The sequence below is a fragment of the Nanorana parkeri genome, unplaced genomic scaffold, assembly GCF_000935625.1.
Source record: "Nanorana parkeri isolate BGI_ZX_2015 unplaced genomic scaffold, ASM93562v1 scaffold3, whole genome shotgun sequence".
In the NCBI taxonomy this organism is placed as follows: domain Eukaryota; kingdom Metazoa; phylum Chordata; class Amphibia; order Anura; family Dicroglossidae; genus Nanorana; species Nanorana parkeri.
Genome location: NW_017306271.1, coordinates 1,085,703 through 1,105,492, shown reverse-complemented (window position 1 = coordinate 1,105,492; position 19,790 = coordinate 1,085,703). Strand labels below are relative to the sequence as shown.

The 19,790-nt window shown below is 42.1% G+C and overlaps 1 protein-coding gene across 1 annotated transcript in view; it reads right to left on the bottom strand.

The window, feature by feature from the left end:
• ADAP1 (ArfGAP with dual PH domains 1) overlaps positions 1-19,790 on the bottom strand; it is a 181,062-nt gene that overhangs the window by 88,360 nt on the left and 72,912 nt on the right. The window contains exons 3-4 of the mRNA XM_018568271.1: positions 7,400-7,491; positions 4,888-4,970 (exon numbers count right to left, since the gene is read on the bottom strand). Coding sequence (XP_018423773.1) covers positions 4,888-4,970; positions 7,400-7,491 — 175 coding nt within the window. The remainder of the gene's footprint in view (positions 1-4,887; positions 4,971-7,399; positions 7,492-19,790) is intronic.

Here is a 19,790-nt window from a genome sequence, read left to right as displayed (position 1 = left end):
CGCTGGAGGGACTGTTTACAAATGTGGAAGGAAGAAGCTGTTCAGATCATGAGGCATTACATAAGGTAAGCCCTAAAGCAGCATTGGGGGGGATTCTGCCTTCAATGTCACTTTAACTGCAAGGTGAAAGTCCAGTGGCTGGAGAGTAAAGCCTCTTCCGCATCACAAGTAAGAAAAAATGAAACCTAGATAATCAAATTAATAACAAAACTTAACATGGACATACACTGGTTGATTTTATAACATATTAGACACATTGTTTCCGTTTCTGTCTAAATGCATTTTCATTTCATTCTCTCACCAGCACTTTTATCATAAAAATCCATTGAAGGGGTTGCTCTTCTCCTTCGGCAATAGAGGTAGATATTCTAATTCTTGCACTGAACAGTACTGATGTGATGATACGTGAGTGCCATCCAGTGCAGTAGTACTCTGAGCCCAGGCTGGTGTTATGATGCGCCCCGTGGAGATTTATGACAGCCTGGGCTTAGAGGAAGTGGGCATAATGATGCTGGCCTCCATTTAAGCAAAGCCACTGGCAACATCTAGTGGTGGAGATGGTTTTCTGCAAGGAGCAGCTCCATACTGGAAGTGAGTATTGCTTAGTATAGTTCTGGACTTTGTATTTTAAACCTTTTTTTTAAACTGTAGTTTTATTTTAACAAATATAGATATTTAAAAGTTTCAAATATCATATATTATAAAAATACACCCTATAACCATCTTGTATGATTATATATTTAAAATTACACTTGGTAAAGCAGTATACCCAAAAAGCTGGTCCTGCTGTTACTTGTAGCTCCCCAAAAGATGCAAAACCACAAGCTTGCCATCCCTTTAGAACTAGCTTGTTTATTTTCTTGTTTTCCTGGCACAAGTGAAGCACAAATAGCTCCCTATGAAGTTCTGTGCGTGCTATCCAGCTTAGTGAAGGTGAGATAAAGATCATTTGCATGTAACCCTGACAGGATAATTGGGCTGCTCTACAACACTACATCTATTCCCAGCAAAATGGAATTTTAAAATGTTTGTGAAGCGCCAGATCAGCGGATTTCTTTACTTCTCTCTCTTTATCCTTTTTTCCCCCCTAACCTTCAGCTTGTAATAGAATAAAAGTGTTTGCTTGACTGATTTCATAAGCCAAGGTGAATGGCTCTAAGGAAAAAAGGTTACAGCGTCTGTGACTGAAGATTATTTTGTCAAATTAATGTTATTGTACCACTGCCGTCTCTCGCTTTTACCATTTAGTGCAGTTTTAGGTCACCCTCTGTCTTAGTTACTGTGAACCTGAAAATTATGTTTTACAGGGAACATGGTGATAAGTGATTTGCACTCTTGTCTCGAAATTCGATTGTCAGGCTCAAATCCCACCTGGAACCCTACTTATTTGAAATGTCATTGGTTAGTTATTCAGCTTCTATCAAATTGTTCCTAGCATGTGTGTGTATAGCTATGGTAGGAACATTAGACTGCAGGGTTATCTTGGAACAGGAATACATATGAATGTCTATGTATGATAATGCAAAATAAGCACAAAATTAACGAGCAAATTATGTATAACTGAAATAAAATAAAATAAAAATGGAAATGCATTTTATTGATCTGTTTTGTTTGTCAATTTTAATAGCTTTTAAAGCCTATCCCTGGATGCAGAAACCCCTCCCCTTGCAGTGGGACTATCCCTACATTGCAAGGGTTAACCCCTCACATTTGTCTAGGGGAATTCTTTAAAGCAGTTTTACCTACCCAATTACTGCTCCCCCAGAAGTCGGAGCTCACTTCTTTTCCCTCCACTCCGGATGCATACTCACGTCTATGGAACAACTATGGGCCCCACATTAGATATGATGGCATCAGTAGGCTTCCAACCACCGAAACAGAAGGGGAAAGAGGCCAGTCTTAAAGGCAGCAGGATGAGATCTTCGGTGGATAGTGTTTTTATAGAAGTGGGGTATTTTAGTATATGTGTGAACACCGTGTCCCTGTGGGATGACAAGGTCCATATACTCCCAGCGTTTTGTAATTTTGTACTAATAACATATTTTGATCATTTATACTAAGTTTTGAGAGTTTTAAGTCAGTGGTTGTCTATTTAATAGTGGTTTCTAATTGGGTTGGTTGACTTCTCATCTCTCCTGAAGGATAAGCACCTATGCAGGCAGGAGGAAGTGTCAATGGTCTACAAGTGTGCATGTACACCACTGAGAACTGTGAGCCTTTCATACAAGACTTGTATTCTCTCCATTCCCAGATCTATCAAAAGATGTCTCGATGCTGTGGGGAGAAGAATCCCATTGTTCATTTAAGAGGGGGGGCTGTTTGAGGGAAGGGTTGGCTGTGGATTCAACCATGTTTCATGATACACCTTGAATATGGGTGTAACATGAAACAAGGTCAGAAAGATGGAGATACTCTTTAAGCAAGTAGGCAAAGTTGCATATGGCTTATCCCTAAAGGGGTTGTGAAACCTTGCATACTGTGTGCAAATATGGACAACTTTTGCTGACAATCTTCCAAATGCCAGAGGTGGGAAGTGAGGCTTAAATTATTCAGCTTCACTGTAGTATGATCAGCCTAAGCAACATGTATTTAACTTTCACTCATGCCTCCCTTCAAAGCACCAATGGTTTCAAATTCATTCCCAATCAGAGTTGGCATCAAAGCTTTGGTGTGCATTTTAAATACATAACACACTGAGTATTAGGCTTTTTAGAAAAAACAGTAGGTCCTCTTTAAAACAACAGTCTGAGGCTTTCAGAAATACTGTGCATTTATTGTTCACCTTAACACTTTGAATCACACCTATTGGCAAGAAGGACATATGTAGGAGCCAAAAGATCAGTTTGTTCGAACAGATCTGTGCATTGTACTGGTCAAACGTACAGTTTGTGAGGAACAAAGAACAAAGGGATCGACTTCTTAAGTGGATAACTGCTTTTGCATACATAAGACTTATTAACTTTTGCAAAGCCACTAATTCTCGGGAAGTATGCTTCTGGACTCTCGCAGGGGTGTTTCATGGCCAGACACAATTAACTAAATAGAAAGTTTTACAATGTCACATCCTTACCATTATAATTATTTATTATATTAGATGAATTATTATCACAGCACATTCAGTCCTGTCCACTTTAGCAATTATGCCAATAGAATTAAAAAAGGTCCTCACATACAAAGGGAAAATGTTTTGCTGGGAACCGGGGGTTACACACATTCTCTTTTTCTGTACTGTACACAGCAGTACAGCTGGCTTATTCCACAGCATGTGCCCAAGGCTTTTAAACAAGAGTCTAGGCTAAAAAAAAAATAAGGATAAGGCTTTAAAGCTGAACTCCAGACTCCTTTCTCCAAGCTGAAATGGGGTACAGAGGTAGGGTAAAAAAAACTATTTGCAAATAATAAACAACTAATTTGTTATGTCAATCTTCCTGCACATAAATAGTAACCGCAAAAAAGAAGTAATAATAATGAGAAAGAAAATTTTCCCCTTTTGTCTAAAAAGTAAGGACGTTGCAAGCTACAATGGTTGTATAGCAAATAATACTCCACATTTCTCATAGTAATCACACCTGTAGGCAGGGTTAACGATACAAAATATCATCGCCCTGATAAAATTTTGATGTATTTAGGTAAATTATTGCGCCTTTTATTTTCACATGTACAGGTAATCACAAAACTGAATTATAATTTAAACACCAACAGGCAGGGCCAATACAAAGCAGAACAGCAACCATTAAAAACCAGGGGCTGATGCAATAAAAGTACACTAAAGGAAACATTTCTTGTCGCTTATAACAACCAATTCACCTGCTAATTTTATTTTAAGCCTAGTCTGTAAAAGTTACAGTTGATTGGATGCAACATGAAAGAAGAAAATTCTTCCCTTGCATGGTTTTCATAAATCAAGCACATAGACACATGTGCTTGATTTATGAAAACCATGCAGGTCCAGAGCTGGCTCCTCTTGGAACCAGAGAAGACAAACCTGGTGAAAGAGGGTGGACCGTTCATATTATCACTAATTTGCTCTGGCAGTTGTTCCTTGCTACAGTGTGAGCATCAGAACATAAACAGTTCTGAAGAAACAAGCAGAAATATACACAAAATGCTTGATTTGTATGGACAAGACCTTACTATGATAACCTCTTAAGACCTTACTACATACTTCAGAGCTTCCATGTCAGCTACTATCTAATGGATTCTCTATAGACGTATATGAAGATATCAGTTCTGCACGCTAGAGCCTGGCACAGCTGAGGAAGAGCTGAGACAGGGGAGAAGCTGGAGTTTCTGAAAGCCATAAAGGCCTAGCGAGGAATGAAAATCTTGTTTTGAGCATCCAGGGTTAAAGCCCAGGTCAAACCAAATTTTTTTTTCCCCCTTTACTTTCTGTCTGTGACAAGTGATGGGTCTCGGGCACTATAGAAAGTGGCGGGTGGCAGTATAGAAATTGAGAGAAAAGCTCAATAAATGGGACATAAACAGGGGTGGACAAATAGATATGAAAACCCGTAGCCAGTTTGTTGCCCAATCCAGGAGCCAGCATGATTTTTTTAGGAGCCATTTTCATTGACATCGACTAGAGAAAACCTCAAAAGTTGGGTGCCAGCTGTAATTTTTATGGAGCATTGGCTACCTGCCTCCTGGAATTTGCCCTGACTTAAACAGAAAGAAAACACAAATTCCAATACTTTTGCTATATAAAAAACTAAAAGATAAAAAAATATCTGGAGTTAGGCTGTAATAAAGTTTTGGGTAGACATCAGCTTATTTTTTTTTTCATCCAATAAGAATCAATAAGTCAATAAGACTGGTGTCAAGCTCAGGTTAAATTACACTCTAGGCAACTGAGGATTCATCTAATGTGCCTTATATTCCTGTCCATACCTGCAGAATAAGGTTCCTGCTTCTCGATGTAGATGAACTCTTTTCTCTCGTACTTGGCCCGGATCCACTGCTCCCGGAGCACTCTGCAATTGAGCACAGAGGACACATAATTCAGCGTGCAGGTTCGTGCGTTAGACACATCATCGATGCTGTTCTATCTACACACAAGCTTTTCCACAACAGCTATGGATCATTGAGTTTGTGAAAATACAATAAGATGCTGTAATGCACCACTCCATCTATGAACATTATATCTCTGCTACATGGGAAAGGTTGTTAAGGGTCATGCTGTGAAGAAAATCTGGCTCACTCCTGGGGATTTTAAAAGGCAGATCTATCACAATCACACGACATCAAACAGCATTTTGAACGTTATTTAATTATTTATTACATTCGTTATTTATTATCTATTACAATAGGTATTTATTTACTCAGAACTAACCAACACATACACACAGCTCTTTTTAACAGATCCTGCTCCAGCCTTTTGTTCCAAACATAGTTGTACAAACAAACACATTCTGGGCCAATTTTGGGTGGCTAATTACATGTCATTAGGTGTTTGGATTCAGGTAGGATGCCGTAGCACCTGGGGCAGGGGTCGTACTATAAGTGGGTTTGGTATAAAGTGTGCTTCCATGCACCCCCCCCCCCAAAATATTTGGGGGGGTATTTCTCATTTCTGTCCCACCGCAAAGCAATGCTAAACACAAGATGTCATGAGATGGATTAAAGTCTTGAGTCACAAAAAAAAAAAGATTGAGTCACAAATTCCTCCTCTGGCTACTGTAAAGTTGCACTTCGACTGACTGAAACCTGGGCCTGACCACTTCTTAACTATGTGTCTGTTTAGAGTGAAAATCCATCTCATCTTCAGTAAGCAATCTGTGGCAGATCTTACAAATCTGCTGCAGTTGGCTGCCCCGGAATTCCGACACACAAGTCGCAAATACACTGAAAACTTGTTGCAGAGACCTTGCTAAGTGAGAGCGAATCTCTTTTGTGTCTAACTGTGTAGCTATTTTGCTTGATAAATGTCCCCCATATATTCTCCCTCATGACCTCTGGGACTGAGGTGGATAGACTGCAAATAAACCTATGTTCTGCAAAGATCATAGAAGCACCACCTTCACAATTGCTTTTACAATACATCAAAGAGTGCCAATGAGGCATACTGCATGTATAATGATGGAGGGGAGACCACTCAACCTGCAATAATATTGGAACGTACTTGCAGGTCACTGTTACTATAAACTGACACCTTTATCCACATCCTTGGTAGCTTCAACTGAGAGCACAAATATTCTAACCCCTTTACTAAGTACAACCCCAATTCCCAAAAAGTTGGGACGCTATGTACAATCTACATAAAAACAGAATGCAATGATTTGCAAATCTCATAAACCCATATTTTATTCACAATAGAAAATAGAAAACATTATAAAAGGTTTAAACTGTATCATTTTAAGAAAAAAATAAGGTCATTTTGAAATTGATGGCAGCAACACGTCTCAAAAAAGTTGGAACAAGGCAACAAAAAGCTGGCAACTTAAGTGCTTGGGGTGGCTGGAAGAACATTTTGCAACTAATTAGTTTAATTAGCAACAAGTCAGTAATATGATTGGGTATAAAAAGAGCATCTTAGTAAGTCAGAGTGTCTCAGAAGTAAAGATGGGCCGAGGTTCACTAATCTATGAAAAGCTGCATCTAAAAATTGTCCAACAATTTCAGAATAATATTCCTCAACTTAAAATTGCAAAGACTTTAAATATATCATCATCTACAGTACATAATATCATCAAAAGATTCATAGAATCTGGAGAAATCTCTGTGCACAAGGGACAAGGCCGAAACACAATATTGGATGCCCGTGATCTTTACCGGACCTCAGACAGCACTGCATTAAAAACAGGCATGATTCTGTGATTGACATCCCTGCATGGGCTCAGGAATACTTCCAGAAATCATTGCCTATGAACACAGTTTGCCGTACTATCCAAAAATGCAAGTTAAAGCTCTGTCATGCAAAGAAGAAGCCATAAATGATCCAGAAACACAGCCATCTTCTCTGGGCCAAAGCTCATTTAAAATGGTCTGTGGAAAAGTGGAAAACGGTTCTGTGGTCAGACAAATCGAAATGTAACATTCTTTTTGGCAACCATGGGCGCCGAATCCTCTGGACTAAAGAGGAGAAAGACCTTCCGGTTTGTAATTAGTGCTCAGTTCAAAAGCCTGCATCTCTGACAGTATGGAGGTGCATTAGTGTGTATGGAATAGCTTGCAGATCTGGAAAGGCACCATCAATGCTGAAAGACATATCCAGGTTTTAGAGCAGCATAGGCTCCCATCCAGACAACATATTTTTCAGGGAAGATTTAAGATTTGCAAATCATTGCATTCTGTTTTTATGAAAATTGTACACAGTGTCCCAACTATTTTGGAATTGGGATTGTACAAATACATGTATGCACTCTTTACAGAGTGGAAACGAAAAGGACTTAGTGTTACTTACTGGCAGTCAGAAGCAGCTGGCTTGTAGTAAAATGCTGGCACTTTTGACTCAAATTTTGCTTGTGCTACTTTATTTCCCAGGCATGACATGTACTGAAAGAGAAGAAACATACATGGTTTAGCTCAAGTCAGACATCTCTATTTTATTTTACAGCATTGATCTCCAATCTGCATTGGAAAAATCACAAAACTCTAAGCTACCTTACATGTTGCTTGCACAAGGAGAATCACCTAACTCCAAGTTACCTTACATGCCGTTTGCACAAGGAGAATTGCGTAACTCCAAGCTACCTTACATGTTGCTTACACAAGGACTCTTGATAGGTTTTAGCACATGAGAGTGCTTATGTTGGTAAACTTAAGACTGAAGCAAGAGATCTTATCAGTTAGGCCTTGTCCATGCGGCAGTGAGGGGGCAGTAAAACTGTGGGGTTGGTATGCGGGTTTTTTTGTGCAGCCGCAGTGCTGCAATGTCAGTGCTGTAGACGTTGCTGCTGGTGTAATGCTTTGCGGCAAAAAAATATACAGCATGTCACGTTTGAAAGTAGTGCTACTTGAAATGAATGGGACTGCGCCGCAACCATGTGGGTACGTGGTTGCTGTGCATACTTCCATAGACAATCCCATTGGAATTAAATAAAAACTCCTAAACTGAATTCAGGAGGTGGAAGTATTGCCTCCTAAACAGTGGGCAGCCGCTCCTTCACTGCCCTTTGAAAAGCAATCCACTGCAGACTGCTTTTTAGAGGGCGGTGGAGACTGTAGCCCATCTGAACGAAGCCTTAAACCTAGTTCACATATGTGGTAAAATCAGGCAGTAGAGAAGCCTTTTTAAAGCTTCCCTACTGCCTAATAATGATGCACATGTGGAATGCCATATGGCAACCACTTCCATTCATGTTGTTTAAAAAAGTGGGAGGAAAAAAACAACTCCAGCTCCCACTTCTTGTATGGCACACTGCCAGCTTTGCCAGCCAGAGTGTGCCAGTACCAGACACATATGCCATCCTGTACCAGTGCTAGCCAGTACTTGTGACAGCATTTACCAGTGCCAATCATTACCAGTGCCAACCAGGACCTCTGCCAGTGTTTAAAAATAACAAGAAACCAATACTTGAAACGGCATTGGGCAGGCTTTTTTTTATGCTGCTTTAAATGGGTAACGGGAGGACGCTAGTTTGTGTCCTCCCGTTACCCTAAGGAGAACTATGGGGAAAAACACTGACCCCATAGTCTCCTTTAAAAATGTCTTGAACCCCTGCCAATCATGGGTTAATGCCATAGGGGCATTAATCAATATTCATTCTTTATAAATTCTTAATGCACATGTGAATGAGGCCTTACTGATGATGGGAGGATTTTAAAGAGTTTAAAATGCAGACCTTCTGAAGTGGCTACATGTAACCAATCAACACATGCCAATTGATTAAAGGATAACTAAACCCAAGAACAAAAATTAAATATTGCAGCTCAAGAGTGCTTAGATGTGGTGGCTGCATTACTTTTTCAGGCTAAAACATTTTCTGAAAGTAAAACAATACATGTAGATCTTGCCAGAAATACAGTGCCCTTGTCACTTTATGTGAGCTGGCCTAAAAGCATTAAAACACAATGTCTTTTTTGTATAAATTACTAATGCCATCATCCCACATTGAAAAGAGATAATCAAAGGCAGCCATGTTTGAAGTCCAGCCTGTGTGGCAGTCATGGCTCCTTCCACAGATACAGTGGAGGAGTGAACAGGAAGTGTGTTATTCACAGGACCACCTGGAGAAAATAAAGGAAAAACAAAAGAAAACGAAAACTAATGCAGCCACCACATCTAAGGACTTATACATTGCCAGACATTACATTTTGATTTTTGGGCTAAGATACACTTTTAAAACAGCAAATTACTGAATGCATCATGGAACCTCAGTTTAAACCAGTTTAGCTGCACTTAGCAGTGGAGGAGCTGCCTTGTTCAAGAGGAAACTTCCCAAATATTCTTTACTGCTACCCAAAAAAAAATTAAACAGGTCTGGAAAATATTCCTAAAATCCAGGAGGCGGCACTAAAAGTGTTATGAGCCAGCAGTAATGCAAATTTAATCTAGCAATAATATTGCAGATTATACATTTACAATTCAATTTTAATTGATAACAATTTAAAAAAAAAGGAAACTGTTTTACAGACTAGACATGCCGTAGTAAAAACTTATAACACCTGAACTGGAAGGGCTGATAACACTGCTTGCGAAAACACTGCAGAATGCCCAGAAAGCAGAATCAAAAGGTATCTCTGACACTCATTGAACAGATTTAACAAAATGTTTTCACTGGTATTTTTAACAGACCAAAAGGGTGCCAATAAAAGTTCACCATTATTGTTTACATACATTTTAAACATATATGACTACAAAGTAATATATATATACCCAGTGGCATATCCAGGGTATGGCACATATGGCACATGCCCTGAGCGCCACTTGAAGGGGAGCGCCACTCTGTGGGTCAGCAAAAGTTCGCTAACCCATGGAGACATATTACTTTTTGTCACTCCCCGCTCGGGTCTCTTAACAACCAGGGATGCTCTGGCCGGTGTCCCTCCAAGCTACTGGCAACCAGTGACGTCACTGGGCAGGACACTGGCCAGAGCCTCTCAGGTTGCTAAGAGCTGGGTGGGGAGATGTGTAAGGGCCATACACATCTTCCCACCCAGCTCTTAGCAACTAGAGGGGGAGGGGAGATGTTTATGAGGGTGGGACGCTGGCCAGATTGTCCCAGGTTGCAAAAAGCTGGGCGGGGAGATGTGTATGGCCCTTACACACCTCCCTGTCGAGCTCTTAGTAACCTGGTATGCTCTGGCCAGTGACGTTACTGGTTGCCAGGAGCTGGGTGGGATGCCAGGGGCGCAATTTGTTGTAGATATGCCTCTGTATTTACCCCTAGACACTGCCACCTCATCATACTGTATGTATATCCCCAAATAATGTGCCCCCATACACCGATGCCTAGTATGAACAAAGTCATGTAGTTTATTGAGATATACAGTATGTTGAGAAGAGAAGGAAATGATCTGTTAGAGGTGGTGATAAAATAATACTTTCTGACCTAAATGAATTAAAGGAGAACTATGAGATGAGTGATTTCCACTCACCTCATAGTTCTAGCCGACCTGTGACAATGAGACTGTTACAGGTCGGCTCAGTAGATCGGGAGGTGAGCGAACACATACCAGGTTCGCTCACCTCTCGATCTTGTCACGGCTCTCTGCCGTGACAGGGGGAGGGGCTGGATTCCCCTTTCCCCGCTCCGATCTGCCAGCGCTGACTGGCGGAATGGACGGGGGAGGGGGCGGGTACAGCTGGCTCTGCCTCTAGATAGGCAGAGCCAGCTGTCACTCACGCAGCTGGGTGGATCTCTACGTTGATGTCGGGATCCGCTCCGGCTGCGCCGTCTCAGTATATAGGGAGCTGTAGCTCGCGGTATACTGAGCTTAGGGTAACGGGAGGATGCTAGTTTGTGTCCTCCCGTTACCCTAAGGAGAACTATGGGGAAAAACACTGACCCCATAGTTCTCCTTTAAGAGATAAATGGAGACATCCATTCCAGTGACAGCTGTCTAAAAGGGCATTCATACTTCCTGTTCTGCCTCTGGAACAGGAAATACATAAAAATCTCCCCAACTGGATCTACACAGCAAATACATAAATAAATAAAACCTGACAGGGGTCTTAACTGTTCCCAATTTTACCAAAATGTTTTAGCTTGACACATTCTTTAAAAAAGCTAATCGACTGTAGTGAAATGAGCCTGTTGAATGTTAAATTAAACATGTGATGGCGTTACCATAAATCAGGGGTAATCAAACTTTGACCCCCAGCCCTAGTGAAACTACAAATCTTTACATGCATCTAGAAGTCATGCCTCTTGCTGTTAGAGTTTTGCAATACCTTATGGGATTTGTAGTCTCACCACAGCCCGATGGCCGAAGTTTGGATACCCCTGCCATAAATGGACAGTGAACGGTTAATTGCCACCAGACACATATCCTTGAAAGTGGTGTGCAAGAATATCTATTTTCCTAGTAAGATACTCATTTTACCTGTTGTGATTATCTAGGTTTGCTGTTTTCTCTATCAATTTTGATCCCAATTGCTTTACTTTTCAATCTGACTCTGAGTTTTGTTGCCTCCAGCACTGCTGCTCCAATATATTACCTTCACCTGTCCTGTAGACTTTCTGCTTTCAGCTATTGGGAAGAAGAGAACAATGACAGCTAAAATATATCACCTATAATTTACTCAGGAAGCACATTAAAATGCTCTGTGGCAGCTCCGTGTCTTTCATATTAATAGCCTATTTTATTACATTATGTAAATCCTGACCATAAACTATCTTCATAGTGTATTCTCTTCTATAATCATCTGCAACTTCTGTAACATTCCCCATCACCCTACCAAGAAATATTTCCTGTTTCCTCTTTTCCATGTTATAATAGGGAACTTGTTAGAAAGAACACATTTTTTATTTTATACATTATCCTAGAAGTATTGTTTCCTTGTGAAGCTTCTTTTTCATACCTTTCATTTATTTAAAGTGACACTAAGCTCAGGAGTTAAATCCTAAAAATGCATTCAAGTCCAATAAATATTATAAAAAATTTATCTTATTTGTGTATTACCCAGCTGTAGATCCTCAAATCATCTCTGAATTGGTGCTGACACGGTCCTTCCTTCTGGAGGGGGGCTACTTTTGTTCCCAATGTTCCCTGTGTGTATTGTAAAGTAGCCACCGCTCCAAGCTCACTCCTGTGTGGACTACAATCTCATTAGCACCAATTCAGAGATGATTTGAGGATCTACAGATGAGTGATACACACATAAAATACATTTTTGTTAATAGTTAAGGTACTTGAATGCATTTTTAAGGTTTAATTCGTGAGTTTAGTTTCACTTTAATAATTTTATCATCATCACTTCGTCGGAATAGGAAGTCTCCTTTGTTCTCTCAAACCTGCACTTAAAGGCCTCATTCACACACAACGCAAGCAAAATTGTATATTGCGTATATATACGCGTCTATGCGCGTATAGATGAGCGTCTATGCGCGTATGTGCATATATGCGTGCACTATTTGCATTTCCAGAATGCATCATTCCTAATGCAAATTCTATTGAACTGTACGCATGTACGCGCATATACACGCGCAAACATACGCATGCACGTAAAATATGCAGTAATACGCTGCCCGGACGCATCTCGCTTCCATTCTGTTTTTGTATGTGTATGGAGCCATTTATTTGCATATGTTGCACATGGTACTTTACGCACGTACGCGCGGTAGTGTGAATGAGTCCTAATAATGAAACATAATGAGACGAGAGACCATGTACTGTATGCAGTCTTTCTGCAATGTGCAGAGCTTTTCAGCCACGTCTCCATTGCTATATGATGTAGCAAATGACCAAGGTAGTGCAGCAGATGTGTCCAGACTAAGGCCTCATTCACACTGCCGCGCATATACGCGCGTACGTGCGTATTGTATCATATGCAACAAATGCAAATAAATGGCTCCATACACATAGCCGCGTATGGAGCCGCATATTTGCGTAGCGTATAAATGCGCAAAAACAGAATGGAACAGAGATGCATCTGGGCAGCGCATGTCTGCGTATTTACGCGCACATACGCGTGGTTACGCGAATATACGTGCTTATACGCGCGTACAGCACATTAAAAATTCCATTACGAGTGATGCATTCTGGGATATACGTGCATATACGCAATATACAATTTTGCTTGCGTTGTGTGTGAATGAGGCTCTAGGGTGCTGTACACATGGCTAAAACAGCTTCCTGTCAGATGGCGATCATGGAACAGTTGGGGGTGGTCAGCACATCAAACAATCTAGATTCTGATCTAGTGAATGTCCCAGATTCAGGGAGCACCCAGGGTAAGCACAGGTTTTCCAAGAAATAATAAATGTATGTGCAGGAACCTTTATGGCTCTGATATAGAATTATTTAAACATGGATTTCTTGACAATAGATCTGCTTTAAAAAGACACACTTATAAAAATTAGTACTATTTTGAACTATTTTCAATTGCTAATCAGAGTTACTTTGCAAGGACCTGTTATTGTTGTTTAGGTGTAGTACTCTTGGTTTTCCTCCAGGGCTCACTTTCTGCCTAACTAGAGGGTATAGGTAGCAGGGGAGAAGTATTCTCTAGGTTTGTAACATTGGTGCAGAAAGCGGAGTGTCACGGATCAGGGGTCACGGGTATAAACTAAAATCAGGTATGTGGACCCTATCTTCTACACTGGCCGGGACACTTAGAGAAAAGGGTCCAAGAGGTGTAGGCTGAAGACTCCTTGAGCTGGAGTACTAACACGGAACAGAGCAGGGGAACTGAATGAGGCAGTGGAAGACAGAATAGGCTGGTAGATTAAGGTACTAGGCAATGCTAGGTAGGTGGCATGGGGTCCCCCATGATGTGGAATCTAAGGGCCAGACGGTGTTGACCAGAGCTCCTGATGGTGGAGATGGACTGGCTGCATGCTGACCCCTGGTCACAATATATAGGTCACCCAACTCACCTAACAGCCAAGAATAGTAGAGAAGGCCAGAGTTGTGGACAGGTTGCAGACACACATGCAACGGACAAAACAAAGGTCAGGGACAGACAGATGACCAGAACTTCCAGGGACAATCCAAAGGATAGGGACAGACTGAAGACTGGGATTTCCAGGGAATGTCCAAAGGATAGGGACTGACTGAAGACTGGGATTTCCTGGGACAAGTCAAAGTTCAGGGCAGACTGAAGACAAGGATTTCCAGGGACAAGCCAAAGGTCAGGACACAGGAATTCTGGTTCATTCACAACCAGGGGGCTCGGCATCTACAAAAAATGGATTTGATTCGCTATAGAGAATAGCGCATCAAAAAGGCGGTTACTAAATAAATCCGGACAGACCCAAAGTATACAAAAGTGAAAAAAGAATTTATTGTATAAATATGGAGGGTGTATGGACAAAACCACAACTCGGCATCTAGCTTGGAAAGCGTTGCCCAGGCAGCATGCCGTGCGCTGTCCTGGGTATAAATAGAGACAGCAAAAGGGAGGATCCACAGAATTGGCCACAAGCAGGCCGCACTGATTGGCCGAGAAGCTGCAGAAGAAACAGCAGGAGAGGTCGACCGATGCCTAAAGCTGCCAGACTGGTGCAAGAGCGAGTCAGGTACAGAGCACATGCCTGGAGAGCTACAAGCAACAGCACAGGCCTCATGTCTGCAGAAACAGGGGTAAAGGTCTTCATATACTTGTAGAACTACAAGTAACAGCCAAGCTGCAAGTCTGCAGCTGAACTGTGACACAGAGAGCCCTTGTAGGAATACAGGGCCACAGCTAGAAAAAGCAGTATTGATGTTTTGCGGTGTTCCCCTTTGGGGGATGCCGCTAAATCTAGCCGGTACAGGTGGAAAATCTATTGAGAACACTCCCTCCTATGAGCATAAATTGGGAAGTCGATATGACCATGTTACCTTAATTAAATTAGACTGTTTTTTCTAATCGTATCGTAAGTAAAGAGAGGTTAAGTTCAAACAGAATTATGGATTTATTGTCGTCCTTTGATTGGCGAGTGGCCTATACCTGGGATAGCTACATTGTAGCAGCCAGTTTTTGGCAGAAGTATGATGGTTCGGTGATGGCACAATGGCCCCACCACCCGGGCCCCTGTGCAGCACGGCCTCAAGTTCTGGACGTGACCTTCCCAGGAACCGGGCCTTAAACCACAGGAGGCCTTCTATGCATAAGTAAAACACCTGGCTAGGCCTAAGGTCAAAATTATGGCACCTGAGCATGTGGTGGAGCCAGCAGGATAAGTTGGGAGCTTTGGCTCACCACCCCTGCAATTAAATTACAGCTGATCCTGAAAATGAATTAATCAACAAGCACTTCTTTCCTCTAAACTCTTATTTTTTTAGAGAAATGGACATATGCAACAGAGTACAAGTATATTTCTAAATATTGAACCAAAGGTTCTACATTGGCATGTTAGAGAGATAATACTATACTAGACCAAATCTCAATGTGTCTCAGTGAGCCAGGACTCTACAACCCTAGATTTTCTGTAGGCTTTTGTTTTAAAACTGAAACTAAACAATGTCAAAGTATAGTAGAAGCATTTACTGCATGACTGGCCATCTGGAGCTTCAAGAAACAAGTTATGTGTTCCTGTTTTATTAGAAGCATAACAGTGGTGATGAACCAGACAAAAATTAGTCTCATGGTCCTCCAGGCTGGGGGTTGAGTGTGCAGATAAAAAAAAATAATAATAACTCTTGCTCAGTGTAAAGAAGGACTTAAAGGCCCTTCATGGGCGGCAGCAGAGGTAGCAACCAATACTGGGCCCATATCTCCAGAAAGGCACAATTTTGGCTCTGATGCTTGCTACCTTAATCCCATGGTGTCAAGGTAAGAATTATCAGGATATTTTTACTAGCTATAATGGACTTTCATTCTCACAGTTTTGTCATACATTGTGATTGTGAAGTATTTAGGTAAAGCTAGTATAATTTAAAAACAAATTGATGCAGTGGGGTATTGGTTTGCATTTTGCATTGTAGGCCCAAAAGGAGTTTAGCTATGCCATCCATCATGACCCTCCAACTTCTTTATCTACCGGTAAGTACACATAGATAATGTATGTACACATCCCCTCCCAGAGATTGCTTTTTTATTCAATAATACAGCATAAATACCAGAGAATAAAAGCATATAATGACAATGGCATTCAATATACAGAACAACTCATGTGCAATGTACAGATGGTTCATTTTGCTGATCAGATATTCACTGAGACACAAATGTCAGCTGACATACCTTCAAAACCTGCAGTTGCCCTTTGAAATTTGGGACAGATGGCAGAGTTATGCACAAACTTTATGTTATAAATGTAAAACTAGTCAATATAAAAATAACCAGTAACATTTCAGGATCTCTGCACTTTCTTTTTCTGATTTCAATTGCTGTGTCAGCATCTGCAGACATGATACAACTTTCTTACTCGCACTTAGGAGCAATTGGTTGGAAAGAACCACTTCTAGACCAAGGTGAATTGTATGCATGGCTTGTTGGTGTCAGGGGTGGAACTTAGTGAAAGAATTGGTGAATTTGGAATTTTGCCTTTAAAGGAAGAACCAGATTAATTGTTCTGTGGGGGTCACGACATGAAAATGGGAGGACCAAAACTGTGGAATTGCTGCCTATAACAGCTATTTATATTATCTGCAATAAAGAATGACATTTGGACCAGTCTGTATAACTCTGCTGGTGGGAAAACAGAGTGTAAGGTACTAACTGGTTATTCTGGGTAATATTCTAAAATTACCTACTCCTCTGAGTCTTGCACTCTGGTACATGAGCTTATTTGTGCTTATTCAGTAAAGGAGTGTAATGAATGATGATAATTTGAAAAAGCATAGTGGCCCAAAGCAACCAATCAGATTTTACTGTTCACTGATATGATTGCAAGTAATGTTAAAGGAGAACTATGAGGTGAGTGCTTTTCACTCCACTCATAGTTCTAGCCGACCTGTGACAATGAGACTGTCACAGGTCGGCTCAGTAGATCGGGAGGTGAGTGAACACATACCGGCGTTCGCTCACCTCTCGATCCTGTCACGGCTCTCTGCCGTGACAGGGGAGGGGCTGGATTCCCCCCTCCCCGCTCCGATCCGCCGGGGCTGACTGGCGGAACGGACGGGGGAGGGGGCGGGTACAGCTGGCTCTGCCTCTAGATAGGCAGAGCCAGCTGTCAGTCACGCAGCTGGGCGGATCCAGACATAATTGTCGGGATCTTCTTCAGCTGCGGCGTGCGGCGTCTCAGTATACCGCGAGCTACAGCTCGCGGTATACTGAGCCTAGGGTGACGGGAGTTCTCCTTTAAACTACATTGCTGCATTTAACCATTGCATGCTGCTTTACTGAATAAGCTCCGTGAGTACTGGATATTGCTCTCTTTATGAGACTGGATATGAGGAACTAGGCAGCACATAAATAAATTCCAAAGTAGCACATACAACATTTATATACATTTTAACATAACGACACTGTGAATTTCCCCGGCTGTGCTGTTTTAACAAGACAATGGGTTTTCCATAGAAAGGAGAAGAAGAACAAACCGATCTAGTAACTATCTATAACACAATCCCCTGAAGCAATAGAAAATCCATAGGTTTATTTAAACCAAACCTGTTATGCCTGTGTAGCCATTAATCTTACCGAGAACATAAAACAGGCACTTCTAAATGCTTACATATATATTCTAGGTACATATGTTTTCTAGGTACCCTAAAAACCAAATGTTCTCAAGCCCACTTCTGGCCCTGCATCTCACTTTTGGCTTCCTAAATTGATAGGCAACCTCACCAACCAATGGTGAGGTGTGGGTGGTGGCAGCATAACGGTGTGCCCTAAGTTTCAGGGTCCATAGAGTTCTTGAACAGATGTCTTGAACTTTTTTTAAACCCCCGGTTGAGTGTTAAGTACTGTGGCAGTGTAAGCCAATGCCACGGTGTAGTATGGCGACTTTGACGGTCTGGGCAGAGACTGGGTAAAAAGAAGGAAGGCTGAGGGCCCGATGACAGTACAGTGTTACGTGTGGAAACGCACATGTAAAAAGACTGTACTGGGTCAACTTGGTACCTCCAATAGTGTAGTGGGGTCAGGTTCCCGCTTTATGGATGACGGACTGTTTGACAAGACCAGAGACAAAAGGGAAAAGATGTTGAGGGGTTAGATGGTCAGGCAGTTTTTGTTGGTGTGTCTGCTCCTCCGGATGCGAACAAAGGGGGGGGGATATGTGGCAGTGTAAGCCAATGCCACGGTGTAGTATGGCGACTTTGGCACCCAGGACTCTCAGCCAAAGGGGCTGAGAGGGTCCAGAAAGTAAAGCATGTTATAAGGAAGAACCTGGCTTTTCAGCTAATTGTAGCTGGGATCTGGAGCTCTGGAGATCTCTTAGAGTTCTGGGTGGGAAGAGATCTCCAGTCCTGGGGCCAGGTGTTGCCATTGACCAGCCTGGGCTGATCAGGTGGCTGAGAGCAGCCTTATCAGGAAGCCAGCCCAGTGCTCAGAGGAGTGTTGGAGTTGTGTGCGTGCAGGGAGCACACGGACACAGACAAACTCGGGTGCGTGCTGGACGCACACGAGGGGAGAGGTCAGGAAGGTCGGTGACCCCAGGGACCTGTCGGACGCACTGCTGGGAGAGCAAAGTGAGCGCCCACGAGGGGAGAGGTCAGGAAGGTCGGTGACCCTAGGACCGGTGGTACAGACTGCTGAGAGAGCAGAGTGAGGGCTCACGAGGGGTGAGCAGCGTGAGAGTCTTGAAGCTGTGGAAAGCTACAGAGCCATATAACAGACTGTCAAATATGTTGCTGCTGCAATCTATTTTGTGTTTGCCCTTTTAATAAACTGCATTTTACTTGACTTACCTGGACTATAGTGGAGTGTCCTTGTTACAGTACATTTAAACAAACAACAGGTTTTTACCCCGATTTGCTCTCCACGACACGTGCATCAAACGTGCGTTTATGAGGGCTATCCTGCTGTATCCTAATGGATACGCACGGAAATACGCCCCAAAGAAGCTCGTGTACGTTCCGACGCGCTGAAACACGCCCAGGTGGGAGCCATGCCCATAGGAAATAATGGGATTTCACTTGCTGGGCGTTTTACAGCGCGTCGATCAGCGCTGTAAAACACCCAGGTGTGAACCCGGCCTTAATGGCTCTAAAATGATTTGCAGCGATATGTAACATGTGCGGCACAGTAGGCGCAATCGTCTTCGTACGTCGGCGCACTCGACGCATATCTGTGTGTATGTGGGAGGCGGGGACTTAAAAAAAATGTTTTATTTTTAAAAACATTTTAATGCTTCTTTATTTTTTTTATGATTCTTTAATTTTTGTATTACTTTTTTTTTTTTTTACACACAACTTTTTTGCTATTACATGGGGGGGCTAAGAAGCCTCCTATGGGATAGCCAATGTACATGACAGGTCCTCTTTATGGAGACATCAGGGGTCTCAAAGACCCCTAATGTCACCTAAGGACCTCCAGAGAAGCTGATGAAGCAGAGATTGGCTTCATCAGATTCTCTAGCTGGAGAGTGATGCTGAATGCAGGAAGTGATGTAATATACATCACTTCCTGCATCCGGGGACAGCGGATCTCGGGACCGGCAGTGACAGCTGCTAATACAAGGTATCGCTTGACTGTAAAGCTCCTGGCCGGCTGTGTAATTACCACGGCCGGGCCTAGAAGCTGCTCGTCGGGCTCCACCGTCCTCTCGTCACAGACGAGTGGACGAGTGGATTTTTCAAGCCCTGTATATATATATATA